Raw genomic sequence first — 21,656 nt, forward strand, 5'->3', positions numbered from 1 at the left:
CTAAAAAAGACACAGGCATGTGCTATTTGTTTTTTTTTTTTTTTTACTTCTCTTGTTATTTTTTTCTGGCCAGCATCTACTTCTTGTTGATACTAGCTCAAAATGCATCCATTTCTAGCTTGTAGACTCTTCTTTTTGAACGTTGTCACTGGGGCTCTGCATCTGTCAAAGTGATGCAAGAATAGATTGAATGCAATTCAATTGCTTAACTGTTTTCCATCAGTTTTCCCTTTCAGAGGAGCTTAGATGTACTTTAAAGGACCAATTACCCATGAGAGGGACATTGGTAGAGCAACTGCACTTGTTTCCTGGCTTTTATTTATTTAGTTATATATGGAAAAGCAAATCTCCCCAATGGAAAGTGCTATGTTGAATGTTAATGTCAGTTTGTTTTTTTACATCTATGTGACAGCTTTTAGTTTCTGGTCCTGGAGCCACCCGTCATGTTTTTATTGGGGTGGTTGTAACTAAGGGAAAAGAGTAATTGTGTGCCAATTGGAAGGTCATGGTTTAATTCCTGGTTTTCCCACATCAGATGTCAAAGAGTCCCTGGTCAAGACATTAAACCCTGTGTTGTTTTCATCAGCTTGTAATCATATGTGATAAGGAGGGACGGGGGAACTGTGTAGCTCGTAATGGCGTATGAACAATGAAGTGTGTGAGTATATGCCATTCACATATTACCAGAAAAACAAACTAATTAAAGGAAATTCTAAATCTCTTTTTGGATGTTGGCTTTCTTTTGATCTGTTTTCTGTCAAGATGATCCCATACTGCTTCAGTAATGTTGAGGTCCAGGCTCTGGGGAGGTTTTCAATACTCTGTAAGACCTGTTGCCACTGTTTTTCATTCCAGTTTGTGTGTCATATGGCACACCTTGGCCTTTTCTCCTTGTTTCTGTTCTTTAAGAATGACCTCCTGACAGCCACCCTTCCACAGAGACCATTTCTGAAAAAGCAAACAGTAGATACAGTAGGTTCAGCTAAAGGTCTGTGTGCATCTTTCTGCTCCTGTAAAAGGTCTTTTCTAGATTTTTTCCCTTTTCTCAAGGATGTCACTTTTCTTTTCTCTTCATAAGCTGCATGTAGTTTTTACTTCTTTTATCCTCCACATATTCAGTTTTCTCTCAAAATGAAAGAGCAGCTAGTCTCCAAAGAAAGCTTGGAGAACTATTGCTCAAGACCACTTTAACAGATTACAGGGAAATCTTGAATCTTTGGAGACAAAATATAAAGAAAAGTGTGTTGGCTCAAAAGCTTTGTTCAGTGCTGGATGGTAGCAACATTTCACCTGCTGTTTAGGCTGCAGTTGCATGTCAAAATAAATATGGGCTTTGTGATTTATGTCTTATAAGACAAGAAATGATGTGCTCGCATATAAACCGCTTCATAATAGTGACTAACATGCAGCTGAAATGTAAGAATACATTAGAGATGACTGTCAGTCAAAATGAATCTAGTGGTGTAGAAAAAAGTAGTGTACTGGTGCAGAGAGGGATGTGTGTAATGGGTTCTTTTCAAACAATGCATTTAAACCAAAACTAACAATATTTTATTTTCAGCTTGTGAGCTGACCCTATGCGATGGCTGGTCGTTCTGAGAAACAAAGTTCTCAGTAATCTGGCATCAATATTTCTTGACTAAACATGTGCCATCTGTCTTCTCTCACTCCTGATGTTTGCCTAAACTACTGTGCTCACTACTTTGCCACAACTGCATTTACTTCAAATTAGCTCCCATATTTGATACAGAAGAATCTTGCAGTGTGAATCTGATATGTTAGCCCTCCAAACGTCCTCAAAATCTTATAAAATTAGAATGTTATTTATTTATTTATTTCAAAATAGCCCTATGTTTTTAGATGAAAAGTTTTGTATATTAGTCACAGGGTTAGGTACTACGTGATTAGTATTCATGCAATGGTGCACACCTTGAGCGCTACTTGTGAAGGAAAGCTAGGGTTATTTGAAAAGGGGCAACACAGCATTCATGAAAAGTCATGTTAAAAGGCTCAGATGAAACATTGAAATCCTTGTAATGGTGGCAGGTTTTCAAATTTACCACCTATTGACTTTTCTAAAGCTGTTCTGATTGAGTCTCTTTTCAGTACGCTACACAATTCACACACTTTACCACTTCAGATCTTCTTTTTAATGTATATGGTATTGTCTTTTAATGGTTAACATTTTACACACCGTATAATGTAATAGAATACGCTGTCTCTGAGGTTGCTGTAGCTGAGGGAAGAATGGTGGGGGCTTCAAAAAGGTTTGATCCCCAACATCCCCAGGCCACTTCAACATATCCTTGGGCTAGATGCTGAACTCTCCATTACCTCCAGTGTGTTTCTCATTGGCATGTCATCTGGGATAAAAGCATCCACAACATCATTTGTAATGTAAAATCTCAAAGAAGATGATTCTGGGCCTCAAAACAAAGCCGTCAGGCATGAATATTACAGCAGTATGATTTCACCATAACTTAAAAATATCACATCTATTATAAATTTAAATGCTGTTCTGTTAATATGCAATGACATTCTTTTTATAAAAAATGTTTAGAAGTTTATTGATCTTGTTGTTTAATCTGACATAAGATAATATTCTAAGTTGGGTAAGCATTGTGAATTATTAAAGTCAGTCCACAACAAGATGAGTATCAGAGCTTCCCTTAAATCTAGTTTTCCTCCAGTGATTAACTTTCATTTAAAACTACCTGATGATTGCAAAGTTTCTTCCAAGCCTATTGCCATGGGAACAGTCTCCTCTGAGTTATTGTCTGCTTCCAAAGGCATCTTACATTATTCACTGTGTAGGAAAGAAGAACCTAGTCTGATAACACCTTACATTAGAGCAACATATGATGAACAAAAAACCATGCAAGTTAAACACACAATCATGCCTATGCGCGCTTTCTTTTATCTTTTAAAAAGATGCATTTCCATGAAAAGTTCACTCATGTCTGTCACCTTCAAGTGACAGCGCTGATGGAGAATTTTCAGCTGGCTGAAATGAAGAGAGCTCCGTCACCGCTGCAGAATCAGACTCACAAAAGATCATCCCATTTTATGAAAGGAACTATCTCCACTTGTGCAGGTTTAGCTAATTTGCTAACAAAAACCCACATTATTAGTGGAAGAAAGGGAAATAATGACATTAGTTAGCCCTTTTTAATTTCACTATTTTGATTTCATTGAGCAGGGTCTGCTACAAGGTCAACCTCATTTTCGATTAGTCATCTGTATTTCTAGATTGGATTCATCAGCTAACAGCCTATTTAGCACCTCTGAAAAGCTGCCAGTGAGATTTATGAAGAGGAGTTAGAGGGGATGTGGAAACTGATATTGTTAAATATTTTTTTAGAGCCTTTAGAGTCACTAGCATGTAAATAAGAAACTCTGAATCTTAAATGTTAAGTCAGAATATTTTGAAAGCTGAATATGTTTTATAATCAGCATGTGTATTGGTTTATGTGCATACAGTGTCAGTCATTGTCATTGTTCATCACATCTTTGCACTGCTTTTCCTACTCTGGCACTGTTATCACTTTGGAACCATTTTTAGAACACTGTGGGGCAGTAAACACAGTTTCCATGGAAACATCACAGAGACACACATTGATAAGCGGATTGGAGCAGCTGTATTTCTCTGATGACGAATGAAACCTCAAAAGCTTGAGAGGGTTTCAGCTGGCGAACACAATTAAACGCTGTCCATATATTGGGGAAGGAGGGATCCACATAAGCAGAGGACTCTGTTTGATTTTTCTTTATGAGAAAGATAACAAACGACTCTTATCTGGTTTTGCCACAAGCACCCTCTGCCTCTCCAGCCAGACGATGGTTCTGCTTGTGTGTCTGAGTCGTTGCAAATGGGCAACATTTTCCAATTAGATTTTACCTTACAAATGGACATATTGATCTGTTGTAGCTGTTCCTCATCAAGCTGGGGAGAAGCAATCAGGCACAGTTTCATTTTGCATCACTCAATACTCTGAAGCGGATGAAGCACACAAAAACACCAGACATGTTTTAGGAATAATAATCCAAAAAAATCCCAGTATAAATGACTTTAAGCAAATAGTGAATAAAATTTCTAACAAAATGTCTTCCCAAGTCCACTGCGTATCAGAGTTACCATTCAAAAGTAGTGCAAAGTTAGCATTTTTATGACATTTTAATTCATTAACACCTTAGCAGTATTTATATACTTTCAACCAAGAAAGGTTTGGATTAGATTTGTTTATTTTACACATCTAGTATTAGTAATGTAATTATATATTCTAGTAGAAAGTATCTTAAAAACCTTTTTGATCTTAATTGTTGTACACAGATGAAAGTTTGGTCTAGTGATCTCACATTTACACTGTGTTCCAAGTCTTGTTGTGTCTTGCACAGAGACTCAGCTGTTTAAAGAGACAACAACCATGTCAACTGTAAAACTGCTGGTACCATGAGAGCTTCTTTGACAGCAGCACATCTCTCTTCTGTGGCTTTGGTGGTCCTAAAAGGGATGGTCAGAAAGTCTGAGCACACTGACCTAAAACAGACTTTTCCCTACATAACTCAGAGAATGCACACTAACAGCATGACAAATTGAGGAGTTCGGGGTATCTGTGACCTAGATGGTGAACATTCACTGTGTCAACAATATAATGCTAAGTGCTGATGATAGATGGAAATGTGTTAGTACTTAACACTTTGTCTGAGAAGCTTTGACACATTTAAGGAGTCTGCATTTGTCATTCTGTTGCTGTATTGAGTGTGGATCAATAATGGTGAGCCTCAGCGATGAACTAGTTGCTCTGACTGTCCGGTGGGTCAGTTTTCTAATGAAAAGAAGCCTTCAAGGGAAAAGAATGACACTATTGACCTCTATCAGCTAGTTAGACCCTTGTCATTTTTATGTAGAAGCTATGATTGTGAGACAAAGGTGGAAACATCCAGGAAACCACTTTGTGCTGCAAACCCAAAGGTGCAAGAGGTTGGTTGCCTGTGTGAGCAGTAAAATAGCATAATTTAGTCCTTTGAAAATCCCTATTACAAATTACCATATCTACAGCAAGGAAATTTGGGTCGAATTGGTGCCTGACACTCAAATCAGCGCAGCGTTCTAAAGCTACAGCGAGCCACTGGTGAAATAATTGAAAATGGTAATGAATGCCTGCTATTACCAGGTCAGCAAAAGACAATCTACCACCCTGTTCAAAAATGGAAAAGCCCAATTTCCTATGATGCAGAGGAGCTTCAGGCAAGAATGCATAAACAACACTTTCAACATAAACACCATGCATTGTAATGGCAGAAATGCAGAGAACGTAAATCATGTTAATCACACGCTGGCAAGTTGATTTAGTGTGACCATAACAAAGAAGAGGAGGAAGTGCTTTATAATGTAAAAGGTTTGTCTGTGTCACATTGTAATAAATCCATAAATGCACCAGTTCCCACCACAACAGTCACCTCACAAGCAGAGATGAAGAAGTGTGGCAGCATCAGGGAGAGCTTGTTGATGAATCCATTTGGCACAGAAGTAATCACATCTCTAATAGCTTCTCTGGGAATCATTCTCTTGTTTGCTGAAGGGAGTATAAAACCACATGAAAGACATTACCATTTTGAGGTTATCAAACGAATTGGCTATGACTTTTTTAATCTCTAACTAGTATTGGCATTGTGTTTGGGGGAATGAAACAACAAAGATGTTGTGCCTAATAATTATGTTTAAGGCTGATGTGTAGCGTAAATGATGCCACAGTTCACTCTAGCATGTTTACCTTTGTCGATGGCAAATATATATATAAAGTTTATTGAGTGTTATTGTCTCGATTCATTCATTTGCTAACATGAGCGCACTCTTAAAACACTGAGATCATGCCATTTGTTTGAGCAAGGAGAGAGGCACTTTCTTGCAGTTTCATTAAAAGAGGGGGAAAAAATAATCTGTGGCAATAATGAAAGACACAAAAGTAATAAATTATTTAGAAATTCCAATTAGTTTGGCAGCAGGTGGTTCTCTGTGAAATGTAGCCATTAATTTTCTATTTCAAGCGTCTAAATTCTGTAATAAACATATATTACCCCTCATTCTTTTTTTTCTTTTTTTAAAAAGCTATTCATTCACAATTCAGTGATGACACATATTGATATATATCTATCTATATCTATATCTATATATGTATATATATAGATATATATATAGAGAGAGAGAGAGAGAGAGAGGTTTTTTGTTATGGTTCAGCTTTTTTCACAAAAGAAGAAAAGTTTTCCTGGTTGTCTGCTAGAAAGAAATAAATAGAATCAAGCAAAATTAAAATCAAAAGCCAGCCTCCAATTCAAGTATGATTTTTAGAAAAATAAAACAACTGTTTTTACTCTTTTCATCCCTTTTTTATGTTACATTTTACAGATGTTTTATAAATACTTTTAGATTTTTTAAAAGTATTTTTGGGGCATGCCTTATTATCTAAAACAATCTTACAATTACAAAAATTGGATTTTTTTTATATCAGTGAATTCTGATCCACTAATCAGCCTCTTTACCCTAGACATACAGTTTTTCAAACTATGAGTCTTTAAGAACTCAAAATAAATAGACACACACACACACACACACACACACACACACACACACACACACACACACACACACACACACACACACACACACACACACACATTTAAGCTTTCATTCCTGACTCAGGAGAGTCAACAGGACTGCAGGTGTTTAGAGACGATATCATTCTTGTAACATAAGTCACCTGTTATCCAATAAATTCATAATTTCCCTCTGGTAAAGCTGAACACGCCACTAACAGGAGTCCTGGAAGAAATGCAGCTTTCAATGTCTGTAAGAAAATCATATGAATGCTATTTTCTAATTGGAAATGCAGACTAATTAGGTAATAAATAGACAGTATGGCTGTCTGAACAGTTTGGATGAACACAGAGTTCTTCAGGTTTGGCCCTTCTTAGCAGTTTGGCAGCTGGAGTCCAAGTTGACAGTTAAAATGACTGCAGAAAGAATGGATAATTAAAATAATAATAAAGGCAAAGCATAACATCTAGATGATTTGTTAGCAGCTAGAGTGCTTTTTATTCTCAAAGGAAATGACCATGATGTTCTGTGAAAGTAGTATTATAATCTTCCCTGACAAACAACTTGGATAAATTTTGGCTTAATAAGCTTAAGTATGAGGGATTTCAGTGTAACACTGCAGGGATATCACGTCATGTGGATATTGCAATAGTTTTAAAATCTTATCCCTTTGATAAACTGTTCATTTTCTGAAGCTAATACTTTACTTTTAATAATGAAGCTCCCCCATGCAGACACCTGGTAAAGCAGAGATGTCATAGATCTGTTCTGTTCACATCTTCCAGTGATGCATAACAGTGAGATTGAAACCCACATGCAAAATATCAGGAACATATGTGTTTACAGTGCATCAGATCCTGCTTTATTTGTTTAAACTGAATCAGAAATTGTAAAAGATTAAGTAATAATGTTTTCCATAAAACTGTATTTTTCAGCTAAAAATAGTATATATATATTAGTTCTACTAATTATCATTATTATTATTATTATTATTATTATTATTATTATTATTATTATGGAATTTAGAATCCTACTGCAGACCACTAGATGGCAGCGTTGTATTAGTACTATAAATGAATCTACTGCACTAATTAACTAGAGGTTGTTTACCAACCAGTAAAACACTGAGCAGTAGATCAACTTGAAATTAAATACATTTGTGGTCTAACAGTCCATTTTGATTGTCCAGTATTAATTATTTACTGTAATGTTCTTGCATCATCAAGGAAATAATGAGAGCTGTGGAGGAATTTTGTAATGATTTAGATTAATGTGGAGGTAATATTTATGGAATATAAACTAATCCACTGTACTCCTCAGTCTTGTGCAAGAGAAACACATTTTGTCTCTGAATGTTCAAAAACAGAGCTAATGATTTCTTCATGATGCATCCTGAGAGCAGTTGAGTTACAGTGACCTAATTATCTCTGGGGACAGTCACAAGGGTGTGCTTTGTTTTTCCGTTGTCAGTGTTAAGCCCGTCTGTTAAATCCTTAAAATCTGGCCAGTCCCAGGTCCTTTTTCTCTTAACTCCATCACAAATCAGATGCAACAATTTGTAGTGACTGTGTTTTTTCAGTAATCTAATATAATCTAATACATATATATATATATATATGCTGGAGTTGGTCACCGATGCTCTTTCACAGCCTGTTTTGACTCAGCAGTGATGCACTGTATTTCCAAAGCCTCCAGCAGAGTCCCACCCACAAACCCAAGATACTGTTGCTATTTTGTTAAACTTCATAAAGATATAACTAGAAATAAAACTTGGGGATTAGTTCTAAGGAAAAACAGAATATTAAGGCAGGTCCTCTTTGGTCCTTAAGTGGCATGCTTTCAACTTGTAAGCAGTACTTCATTTTACAGGAATAGTTTCAACTCTTGAAAGCCTTTTGTGAGGGGAGGTAAACAACATATTTCCTCATTTTTTTTCCTGAGATGCCAAAGAAACATTATTTTCCACCTCTTGTCAAACACTAAGCTAGATGTTGATTCGACTAAACCTCACATGAGGTCATAGTCTTGGGAACAGTTGTGTTCACCAAGATAATATACAGTATAACTTTATTCATCTTCACATCAACACATATGGTGTTGAAATGTTGTGGAAAGGGGTTTATTTAACATAAAAAAATCACAATTTGTAACATTTTATTCATCTCAGATGAGAAAAAAAGGCAGAAAAGGCAATGGATGTGCCCTTGTAACACCTTCACATAAGATAAGAAATTAAGCTTTGCTTAAAACTTTGCTGTAGTGACTGTACATAAAGAACTGTGAGTAAAACATGGTCATGAATTCCTCTAGATTATGATAAAACAATAATAAAAAAAAAAAACTAGAAAAAGTCTGTCTGCAGTAAAAGGTCTGCAAAGTACAACGATCAGTTAAATTATCTTTAGCAAACTTTCAGCTCTGGACTAAAGAAAAGTATCTTTATGATGCTTTAAACTGTAATGAAAATCAGCTGTTTTTGTTGCAACTAATAAGGAAAGAGAGTTTTGTCATTCAGGTTCGAATGAAAGCTCCTTTTTTTCTATTTCCCCCGTTTGTGCCACTGTTTGCTTCATTCTGATCAGCTTGTGTCTCTTTGTGTTGAGCTTGCATGTCTAAATTTAGTAACTTTATCTCTACAGCAGTATGGGTTGTTTTATATATATTCTATTTGGTTTTGTGTATCTTTTAGTGTTTTGCTTCCATTTTATGTCTTTGTGGAAGTTTTTTATTGCATTTTGGTCATTTTGCATCTCCCTCTTGCCACCATGGCTTATTGTAATAAGTTTATATCTCTCTTGTGTAAGGCTTTGTTTTTCCGACAAGTTGAGAGACGCCACATTCTTAGAGCCCTTGGACCTGTGCCCACCCTATTCCGTATTCTGTACATGAAGTGCATAATTTCAAATCCAGATGGTTTTGAAATGTCTTTGTTTTTGGATTATGGAAATACTCAGAACAGCAGCAAGTGTTGTTCAAAACCTAGAAGTCAACTTAAAGACAGTTGCTAATTCATTTCATGAAACTAGAATGTAAAGTTTTACTCTATAATCAATCTGAACAGGCACTTTTGTCATTCATTCAACTTCTGTTATGCCAGATAATGATGTGACACATTAAGGAATGCCTGCAGGCCAGAACTGTTCAACCGAGTCATGCAGCACCCTATCTGATGCCAACTTTCCTCTCGGTAAACTACCTCCTTTTTTTTTTTTTTTTTTTTTTTTTAGCCCATTCATTCACAGTGTCCTTCATTTTTTCAGTGGTTTGTAACCATGGTGGCTGTTGTGTTTTGTGCAGTGCTTCAGCAGCTTTTCTTTATTTGCAATTAGATGCCACAGGATTACCTCAATTTGCCTCTACTGCCTGCCATCATCCCTGTTTCACAGTACTAATTCTTAATTAGGAACATAACATGGAGTAGGACAAAAAAATGCTTGAAGAAATGTTCAGCTGTAAATCATTGGTGTTGTGTTTTAGGCGAGGAAAACACCGTCAAAAGTTAAACCGTCTGATACTTTGCCTATATGAGAAATTTTAATATAGGCTAGATGTGATCCACAAAGCCATGAAAAGCGAGCTAACAGTCTAGACATATAAAACTCCTACTTACTTATTTTTATTCACAAAATATTTACAGAATAAATTTCTGAAAATTGAATAGCTCTTGTTAAGTTTCTGTTTCAATTCTTTCATTTTCAGGTCAGGTTGAGTCTTTGTGTTTCTTGTTTCCTGTTTTATTTATGTACTCTGTTGCATTTAGTTGCTGCTTTTCTGGCAAATCTGTTGCTGATTACCACCTGCTCCTCATTTGTCCCTCGGAGTATCATCTGCTTGATTCCCTTTGTTCTTTGCCAGATCATTGTTTGTTGTGAACGCAGAAGCCTGAGGATATGTCCATGTGGCAAAGTAAACCTTTTCAGTTTGGAGCTTTTACATATCAGGACAAAAAGCTAATAAACATCATGAGTTGATGAATTCAAAGGCAGTAGTTTCCTGTTCTTAATTTAAGATAGTCAGAGTCCTGGATTAAGCTAAGTAAACCTGAATGGAGTCAAAAACACCATGCACTTGTGTGAATCTGAAAATAAAACTAATCAGTCAAAAATTTAATGAACACATCTTATTTTTTTTAAACGTGTGAAATTACATAATTATTTAAAATCCATTAAACTGAGAGGAAAATGGCAGTTGGACAGAAATATGCTGTGAATATAATGTAAATTAAAATGTAACCACAAGAACTGTGAAAAAACTTCAGGTAAGTCTATTCCACACTGATATCTAGTCCACATTTCTTGTATTTATACTTCCTGATGGAGAACCACTAGTACAAGAAGACAAATGAACTGGCTTCCTGAACCAGCATCCTGCTGGTGGTATTCCTGATGATGACCATTTACACAGTGCAAACGAAGAACTCAGCACAAATGGTTGGTGAATTATACCAAAAAATAATATAGTGATATAATAATCCTCCATATTATCATTATTATTATTGTTATTATTATTATTATTATTATTAGGCAGTGATTTGTATGTTTTAGTGTGTTTTTATTCCCCCCCAGAGAGAAGAAATCGGAACAAGGAATAAGATGCAGCCTAAAATGGATGTTTCCTCCATTCCTGCAACAAGAAAATATCCTCCACATCAACAGAGGCTCAAAAAGATGACCATCCACAGTAAATAATCCAAAGAATTTGGTAGAATTGAAAATGAAGCTGGAACAGAGAGCTGTGATGCAGAAAACACAAACAACTGTGATCAGCCATCATGATGATATCAAAATTTAAAATCAATCTTTTTAAAGTAAACATTCATGATTGTGTTTCAGTGACTACAAACTATATTTAAAATGAGCCTTGTTTAACCCACTCTTCTGTCAAACTACTTTTATAATACAATTAGAAAACAATTAAATAGCTGAAAAGCAAATGATACTTTTAAAAGCATCTGTGAGTGCAAGTCAGTCTGGGACCCAGCATTAGCCCTGGTCCTGAAACCGGCTCATAATGACCTCACAAGTTCTACAAATGACGTAAATACAACCTCATATGTACGACATGCTGTCATTATTTAAGCAAAGCTAATGTAGCAGCAGTGTGGGGAAAATCAAGTACACCTAGAAAATACAATTGTTGCTGCACATTAATCAGACTATTTCCAAACAACTTGGAGTTCATCACTGTACAATGAGAAAGACTCCCAAGTGGAATACATTAAGGACAGTTATTACTCTTTCCTGGAGTGGACATCCTTACAAGTTAACCCCAACATGAGACCATGCAATGCTCAGAAAAACTACAAAAAACTCAAGACCTCCTTCACAGACTCTACAGGCCTCAGTTAATGTGTTAAATGTTAAAGTACATGACAGTAAATTATAAATACGACTTGTTTGTAAGGTTTACCAATAGAAAGCTGGAGCTGGAAACCCTGCATTCAATGAGTTGACTGTGAACTCTTCTTTATATCAAAATATTTTAGTCAAATGTGACTCCATCAGTATAACAGCTAAACCTTGGCTGAAACTGGGTCATGGAACAGGACAATGTGCCCAAACACCACATTAAATCTATAACAAAATGACTGAAAAAGAAAGAAAATCAAGGTGTTGCATTGACCAGTTCAAAGTCCAGACTGTAACCTGACTGAAATGCTGTGGTGGGACTTTAAAAAAAGCTGTGCATAAACAAATTCCTGCAAAGTTAAATGAGCTAAAGCTATGTTGAAAAGAAGAGTCAGTCACATTCCTTCACAATGATGAGAGTATGATTATATAATACAGAAAATATTTATATCAAATTATTGCTGCCAAAGATAGTTCTACAAACTATTCAATCATAGGGCGTACTTTGTTTTTCTCCCTTTTTTTTACATCTTGTTTCTGCATGTTTGTTAAATAAATAAATAACCTTGTATTTCGTCCTGCATTGTTTGTGTCATGACTCATTTTTAAGATAAACGATCAGATTATTGTGTTTTCCCCCCTTTATTTTTTCTGTTTTTGTTTATATACATAGAACAGATATAACCAACAGAATAGATATGACCTATAGATATGTACCTCATATGAATGAAAAAAATACTTTATACTTTATTATTAATCCCAAAGGGAAAATATATAACCTAAACATAAAAAACAAACTTAAAATTAAAAGAGCAATTTCCATTTGATATGACTGTATGAATTACATCCTGGTGAGTTGCACTGTTAGTGACTTGACTGTAAAGTAGAATGTCAGATAAAAAGATTTTGTCTGATGTGTTTTCTTTTTCAGTGGTTCACCCAATAACAGTTGCATGCCTGCTGTCTGCCAGCTGCTGTGCCCACTGTAACAGCCAGCGCATTGCTGGAACGTTCCCATGCAGATCCTCTATTCACACATACACACAGGCACAGATGCACACACTCATATGTACAGAAAGAGAAGCATACTGAGTGGCTGTAGATTTATAATAATACATATATCTGATTACAGGTTTCTGTTACTGCAGCTAATCACCACTATGAAGGGGCTACAGTCATTTTCCTTGATTACTATGTTTTAAAGTTAGAGGATGTATTTTTCAGGTATTTAATCAAGCAGATTTACAGGTGAAAAAAGTTTAAATGAAAAAAGAGAAAACTTAACTCTTAACTTACTTTATTATGGCAAACAGATCAAATAAATGAATACACACAGTAAGGGGGTCGGCAAAGCATATACCATATAATAAAGATTGATTCTGCTGTTGTAGCTCTGAAGATGACTGGTTAAATATTTGCCTTTGGGCCACTCTTTTGTTTGTCATATTGGGAGAATGCCCTGTTAGACCATAAAAACAAACCATTGAGAATTGCCCATTTGGCCAGCAATGAAAAGATGGGATTGGATTAGGGGGTGTTCAGACCTCCTTGGATACCGGATACCAGTGCACTGGATTGATGGTGATTGGTTTTGTTTCTTTAAAGGCCCTGTTTTCTTGAAAGACTGCCTTTTATCACAGTACACAGAAGAAATGTCAAGCATGAGAGATAGTGCTAATATCAGAAAACTCCTGTTTACAGGCAAGTTTGTTTACAGAAAAACTTTTGGGTTTCTTATCTACTGGTCCTTCAAATAAAGCTGTAAACGTGTGAGTAATGGCAGCTATTCTTGCTTTTCAGTGCGGTTTCAGGGAAGGTGGAGGACGTCTTTTATCATAATTTTTACATGATAAACTTTTATTGGGACAAGAGGATTAATCATTATGAAACAGCAGACATGTGGCAACAGATGTTTGAAAAGTCCTACAATCATGGACCAAAACACCCAGTGACACAAAACACCCACATCTATTTTTTTTTTCATTTTTGTCTTTCATCCTTAATTTGGTTAACTTATTTGAGTTTGATTTGCATATCTTTATTGCCATTCTGTGTGTTTTTGCATTTTCTATCTCTTTAACATTGTTTTATGTTTCACTCTTTATTTCTACATAGACGTTTTTGTATTTTTTTTACACATATAAGTCATTTTACAACTGTGCACATGTTTTAATATATTTTAAGAATGTTTTGTGACGTTTTCTGTCACATTTTGTTCATTTAGTGTATCTTTGTGGAAATATTGAATGCTATTTTGAATTATTTAGTACTTTAAGATTTCTTCATTCCTATTAGCATAGGTTTGCATAATTTTCGTGACTATACTGGTTATTTAGTTGCTCAATTGAGTTATTATCTACTGTTTTGTAGCTCTTCCATACTTCTTTGCTATCCGTTTGCATTGCTTTATGGCTATTTTGTGTCTCATTTTGGTTGATTTATGGTACACTTCCTTGTTATTTTGTCTCTGCTGTCAAATCATTGTGTCTCTCTTGATACCATGTTTATGCATTCCTGTATTTTTCTAGGATATAAGTAATATTTCTGAGATAAAATTGGGGGCCAGAAAAAAATGAGCCAAAGGCCCTCCAGGGCTGTGCCCTAGAAGACCTGTTAAATCCAGACAGTAAAAAGAGGTTTGTAAGAGTCTGAAAAATGACTTCAGTAAGTAGTTTTTTTAGGAGTCCTCCAAATTTTTCTTTATGAAAAACAAATATCGACAAATTACACATCTATGAAATCTATCTATCAAATTTGTTCTATTATTCCAGCTTTCTGTAGCGGAATTGTGGCGATCTGTGGAGATCTTTAACCTGGTAAAGGTAATTTTTATTTAGTTGTTTTACCAAAGGAAGTTTATTCGCTCAGTTTTGTAACAAAGTTTGTGATAACCCCAGTGTATCGCCTGGATGTTTACTGGACTTTGCGCAAATGACGGAAGAGGAGATGATGAGATGAACTTCTTGAGGAGGTGAGAAGGGGGGCAGGCTGCGCGAGCACAGTCCTCCCATCAGTAATCCCCACTGCGGTGACGTCAGCCAGCCTGTCTATCTCCACAGGGACGCAGCATTGAGTGTTGGAGCAGCCTGCAGCCACTGTGCATCCCAGGACGCGGCGACACTGTAGCTGGGGTTCAACTTTTTCCGCTCATCGTTTTGGTCTTGGTGCGCTTTCGGACGCTTGCAAAAAAAAAATGGGTAAGTTTTACCTACAGAAATGACAGAATGATGTTGGACACAGTTGTCATGAATGCAGCGCGCGTCACAAAAGACTGCGCAGCTCCAACTTTCGGGGCGCTTAGATTGTTTTTAACAGCACAAAACTTTTACTACTCGTTGAATTGCGGAAGCAGGCTGTTTACCTGACCCTGTTTTGTAAGAAACGGTATTAGAGCAGCCTGCTGAAGCAACCTGAAGAAAGCGATTAGGGAGATTATGGGGATTCCTCCAGTCAACTCTCAGTGAGTCTGCGGAGGAGTTAAGTCCAGGTCAGTTCGTTGCGTTCACCATGACTTCCAAGGGCTTCCAATATTTGTATGAATATTAACAAAAATCTGGGTCCAAATTGGCCACGCCCTTCATTAGCAGCTTCTGTTGATCATTTGTGGTTAGAACTGATTGATCATTCGGTAGTGATTGCCTTGAAGGTGAAAGGTTACAGCCTTAGTTCCTGAAGATTATTATTAATAATAATCCCTAAAGAACAGCATCATGTTTTGCTGGTAGATGATGATTAAAAGTTACTGGAAGCAACATGCTCTGTTGAAGCCTGCATGCTGTGAATGTGTAATGCCAGAGCAAACTGAATTGCTGAGCTGAGGCTGTTCCATCTTTAAATGAGTTTCAAGTGTTGGCCATCTGTGCTCCCAACTCAGGGGTGTGGGGTTCATGGGAAGGCTGAGATGCTGTGGATGTTCTGTAACGTCTCACTTGTTCCAAGACTTTCGAGAATTATGCTTAACTGTCAAATTTTATGTGAAAATATCTCCACTTGAGAGTCAAACAATAAAACTGTACCAATTTATTTAATGATTATGAGCTACTGAACTGAGTTTGGGCAACATTTAGCTTGTGCTGTTTGCCACAGTGGAGCTGAGGGCATAAGAACGCTGTGAGAAAGTGTATCAATGCTCATTAATTCATTCTGAAGCTCTCACAGAAGCGCCTTTGTGCTTTTAATTTGGAGCCGTTCCTTTGTGCGACTTCAGCGGCTCTTAATGTAGATTGGGAAGTTCACTGAATTGCAAGTTTCATAGCGGATGCCCTGTGAACTAATTCCCCACAGACCCGTATTGACTGTCTCATAGCGGATATTACTCTGCATAGCAATCAACCTTTGTGCATTGTCCACTCGCTAAAGCTCCCATTTTGTATTCAAATATTCTCCAAGGCCCCTCTCATGAAAAATAGTACAGCCTGTTGTACACATGAGGAGACCCATGTTCATTCTGGAAACACTGTTGTGTTTCATGTGAAATAGCTGCAAAAACAGAAGATGGATTAACTTTGTGCAAGACGCAGTCCAACCCAAAATAAACAGGATGTGACTGTGGTGTAGAGCTGTGAAGTGAAGATATCTTTCAGAGACTATATAACCTATGTCTTATTTGATTTTATGGCAACCTTTATTTCGCAGAAGGCCCACATGTTTGTCCGAGTGTCTCCTCCATCCATGCCCTGAATGATTTAAGAGCACATTGGCTCTGAGTTAAGAATGTGGGAAGATAAATTGGCTTTAGTCTATTGTCAGAGAACACATTTGATGTTAGTTCTTTGAGCCCAGTCAGCAGTATTTTGAGAAATTATGGCTTTAGAGCCACTAATTATTTAGAATCTGGCTAAATATGTGAAGAGAGTGCTAGCCTGGATATATTATTTTCTTGCATGTGATAATCGTGCTTATTTTGGCAAGTAATTCTTCCTCTGCTACAGATCGTACATCAACAAAGATTACATCTATATTTCTTCTGTATATTTGATTGAAATTGTTGTTACATTAGGAAAAAAATACTGCAGAACACATCAGTCTCATACAGAAGATGGAAGATAAACCATGTTTTTCTATATGACTTTAGATAGTTTTAACATGTGCTTGACATTTATGACAGAAGATTCAGTTAATCAAATATAGCAAATCATAGACACTGTGTGTGCTTTTCTTTGAGCCAGATCCTAATCACTAAAAATGAAGAAGCTGTTCTTCCTTATGGAAACTCATGAACTTTCTAGTCAGAGTGCTTTGTATTTACTTTGGTGGTCTTATGGAAAAGGTCATCAAAGCTGGGTTCAAACCAGATCCAAATGTTACATCACTGTTTTCTAGAAATTCAAGAGAAGAAGAAATAATCGCAGGTGAAAGTGCATCTAATTAAACACGTTGCTGTAGTTCTTTGGCTGAGCTCAAAGTGTGCGTCTGTTCTTTTTAAGAGGGGAAAAAATGGATTCATGACCACCAGGTTGTATCAGAGTGTTTTAGAGCTGTTGTCAGTATGTGGTCTTCAATACTGCACATTCCTGCTCCATCTAAACTAGGATGTCTGGAAACTGTAACATCAGTGATAACTGTTGTTGACTCGTGGTGAACTCTATGCGCTGTGACCCTGCATCCTGAGTCAGAGGAGAGGAAAGACCCCTGACAGCCAAAGCTGGGTCAGTAAGGGTGTTTTGGCCCTCATGGAATCAACAACTTGACAACCGATGAGCCGAGCAATAACAGAGTCAGATAATTTCTTCCTACTTTTTGTTGACTCATGGTTTTTCTGCTCAGGGGCAAATTGGAGGTCAAAAGCACATGCTGCTGCGCCCAAGCTTTGCGGGGAAAAATAGCACAGTACTGCAAGAAGGGTCACTCCAGGAGGTTCAAAAGCCCGAGTTATTGCTGTCTGCATTAATGAGTTTTCTCAATGACTTTAAAAAGATGCCTTCTTTGAATTTCCAATTTGAAATAGAGTTCAATCCAACTGAAATATGTGCTAACCCTTCAAGACTAAATCCACATTTCTTTGTCACCGTCAATAATCCAAAGTTGCTTTTGATTTGCTATCATTAATTACAGCAAGTATCCTCAATAATGAGGTAGTTGCTTTCATAGCTGCATGATTTCTGGGCTTCTGTCCATTTGGCATTGCTTATGACTGAGCATCTTTGGTGATTGTACAACAGATGAGGCCCATACAGTGCTTATTGCAACTATTCAGCTCCTAAAAAGAACCCCCTTTAGTTCTTTTGAGACTGTATTCATTATCTCTTCCTGCTCCACTTTGTTTCTCCGCAAATCTACGTTTTTCTTCTTTCTGTGCTTCTTTAATCTCTGCTTCGTTCCTCCAGCCCAGCAGGTTTGCCGGAGTGGTCTTGTTCATTTGCTGTGCTAATAACTTCTCTGACAACAAAGAAATTCTTTGAGTCTTGTGACAAGAGTGATAGAAATCAGCGTTCCTGGGTGGGGATGCACGCTCAAGCATGTGCCAATGACTGTCACTTTCAGTAAAAACCTATCAAACAGAAAGGATGCAACATGGTGTGTGTGAGTTGTCACTTGTGGAGTCAAGTCAGTCTCTTTGCCACAACTGGATAGAGGATGGCATTTAGAAATAGTCCCCATTTGAAGGAAAAACATAGCTTTTATGATATGCTTAAGCAGTTGAATCCTTGTGTTGGATGAAATATGGTTAATATAGAATCTTGCTTTTATCTTATCTGTAGACTGCAGAGAGCATGTGTCAACACCATTAAATTGACATGTATGGATTCATCTTCAGATCAACATCAGTTCATGTATGCAGAGAAAAATGGGAATCCTTTATAGTAGAGTGGCAATCTGCATCAGTTTTTTGTTCACAGTCATATGATTGTTCTAGAAGGCCTGTGGGGAAATAATAGGTCAGGGTATGCAAAGAGACGCTGCAGCTGATGAACATTTACTCATTGATCCAACAGGCATTCAGGCCGGCTGCAGTGTTTTCTGCTATCCGTGTCACTCTATACAGCCACATTTTCCACAACACCAAAATGAACAGATTAATATGCTTTAATATCGTTTCTCTTTCATTGATTGAATTAGCAATAATAATTTCCAGAATGGCCAACTCTCTTGAGTGCTTTAGTTATCGATCAGTGCTTGACACAAAAGATGACCAGACATTAGCAGAGAAACTCACAAATTCTAATACGTTCACTCTGATGGACAGAATATGAGCACAGAGAGTTGCACCATAGTGAGCAAACCACGGTTGGTTGAAGAAATTGCAGTTTAAGGTCAGAGTTACTTTAGAGGTCTCACCGTGCATTTTAGTGGTGAAGAGCAGGGCAGAAAATGCAGGACAAAAAATATTTTTTGTTAGACCAAGGTTTGCAAACCTATAAATCTGATGGCTAAACTGGACTGTAGATATCATAAGAAAACAGGATATGCAACACAGCAGGAAATGCACAACTAGTTTTGGTCCGAGTTTTTGTAGGCTGCAGGCAAAACAAGTGGGTTTGTGATGCTTTGATGCTTGTCTTTTTACTGCAGGTCTGCCACTGAGCGTAACCATGTGGAATAGTTTTGAGTAATTCAGTTCATGTCAGATTGTTGTCTGATGACTCACCATATTAGTTTGTTTAGAGCACACCAGCCATGGAGACCATTAGATGTTCTCCATCTTTTTGACAACCCCTTAAACTAGACAGCTAGGCAATAGTTGGACATGTTGGGTTGATTGAAGGATGTTATAGTTAAGTGATATGTTCTATGTTTTTGTCTGCTGTTATGCTGTGTTGACACCCCAAGTAGTGTTTGGAAAAAAGATGATTAAAAATTTTCAAATGCCTATAGTGGTGTGTGTACTCTTACTGTTAAGGGGGCTACAGTGTATTCAGACTCAGTCAAGTAACTACCACTACCTCTCAGGAGACAAACCTGTAACTATGACAACATGACAGCATTACATTGTACAGTCTGTGCTGGTCCAACTCAGTCTTTAGGTTACAGTGTAATTCCATGAATTTCTTAGATGATTGGAGACATTTTTTTTCTTTCTTTTTCTACTGGACCACAGGAATCTGCCGTCACAGTGAGACTGACAGCAAACTTGCCTGCTGTCTTGCAGGCGGGTAAAATTGGCTAACCTCATCTGTTTTTGTCCACAAGTTGTTGCCATCACTTTCAAAGCCTCCATGTGACTCATTACAGTTGGTAAACATGTGTTTCTATAAAGGGAAAGTAAATCATAGGCATTTTTGTATCTGTACCCCAGCAGGCTCATTCAAACTTACTGTAGCATTTGCATCCAGGGTTGTGTTGTCATCTGCACTGATTTGAGCCTTTAAATAGCCTGCCTACTTCTACTGCAGTCATTTGAAGACTAAATGCCAGCAATGCACTCAAAAGTCAGATATAAGCAGGTGTTAGTGTTTTTTTTTCCACTAGTGTAAAAATAGCTTCACTTTCCTCTTCTTTGTAGAAAACTGAAAGTTTTGTTTCAAAAAGTTCTTGGCACTGTAAAAAAAAATTACCAATGGAGACAAATTACTTCATTCAGTAATAAGCTGATAAATTAAGTCTATCTGAAAGAACATAGTTTAATTTTGAATTTGATTGAATCCACAAAACTAAACTATCATTATCAAACCAGAAAACTAAAAGAGAGGTGTGCCACTTTAGATCAGAGAATTGCAAGTAGTGTTTCTAAAAAAAATTAGACAGAGAATTATTTGGATGCTTGATATAACTGCAGCTCATATGTAAAAATACTTAGGTGACCATGAGAAGAAATAAAGGGGCCCACTGAACTTACTTCCCTGCAAGGTCCCCTGTCAGGAGTGAAAGCAGAATGTATTAGTCTGCTTTTCAACGGTGGGAGCCTATAGGATTGAGCTGTTGGCTGTGCGCCCACTGAGTGTATTCAACCCTCCACAGATAGGTCTTTGTCCTCAGCCCTTTAACGCAGCTGCTAAACAACCATAAGACAAAAGCATCTGGGGTACCCCAGTTCACCAGTGAGAAATGGTCTTCAAATGAAGAGCTGTGCCAGACTGCCTGGGACCACTGGGATGCAGCCAAACACAACACTTGGGATGAATTAAGCAACAATTTAAATGAATACCCTTGAAACTCCTATGTTTGTGTGTAAAATCCATTTGAAGATATGTTGAGCTTCTGTCATAATTCTGTCACAAATCTTGTGAAGATATTTCCTCAAAGCTTGTTGTTTGGCTTTGTCATGATGCGGGAAATGCACATGACTCATTTTTGCTTTTGTTGTTGGATGTGGTGCGACATATTAATAGTTGGGGGAGTCACTCTCTCTTGCCAGGAATCATTTTCCTGACCAAGAAGAAAGCTTTCCAAGTGAGAGTTTGCATTATCTGCTTATTATCCTCCAGAGAATGGCTCGATAGACAGGAAGAGGCGCTTCTGCCAAGCAGATGAAAATCTGCAATAGCTGAGCGTTTATAAGGCGACAGCTGCAGGAAACCCAATAGCTTAGGGAGAATATTTGGGTAGAATATTTTCCTCAGACACAGACAATTTGGAGGTTTGATAAGATAGTTAATTTAGTCTAATTTTACTAAATACTAGATTTTAAAAATCCATTCAGCTGGACCTACATAGTTTAGTAATGTGTAATGATTTTACTGTGCACACATTGCATGCTTTTCTTCAGGCTTTTTGTGTCACTCAGTGTAGGTTTACTACAGGGGAAAGGAGAAAAAATACCAGCTAACAGCAGC

The 21,656-nt window shown here is 37.1% G+C and overlaps 1 protein-coding gene across 3 annotated transcripts in view; it reads left to right on the forward strand.

Moving 5' to 3' along the window:
* Positions 1-15,004: 15,004 nt before the first annotated feature.
* Positions 15,005-21,656, forward strand: part of gpm6bb (glycoprotein M6Bb) — a 30,053-nt gene continuing 23,401 nt past the window's right edge. Inside the window, exon 1 of one of the 3 annotated variants that reach the window (XM_042000993.1) lies at positions 15,005-15,140. In XM_042000993.1, coding sequence (XP_041856927.1) covers positions 15,137-15,140 — 4 coding nt within the window. In that variant the 5' untranslated portion in view covers positions 15,005-15,136. The remainder of the gene's footprint in view (positions 15,141-21,656) is intronic. The other 2 variants (XM_042000995.1, XM_042000994.1) reach the window with 2 other exon arrangements.

The sequence above is a fragment of the Melanotaenia boesemani genome, chromosome 12 (genome assembly GCF_017639745.1).
Source record: "Melanotaenia boesemani isolate fMelBoe1 chromosome 12, fMelBoe1.pri, whole genome shotgun sequence".
NCBI classification, from domain to species: Eukaryota; Metazoa; Chordata; class Actinopteri; order Atheriniformes; family Melanotaeniidae; genus Melanotaenia; species Melanotaenia boesemani.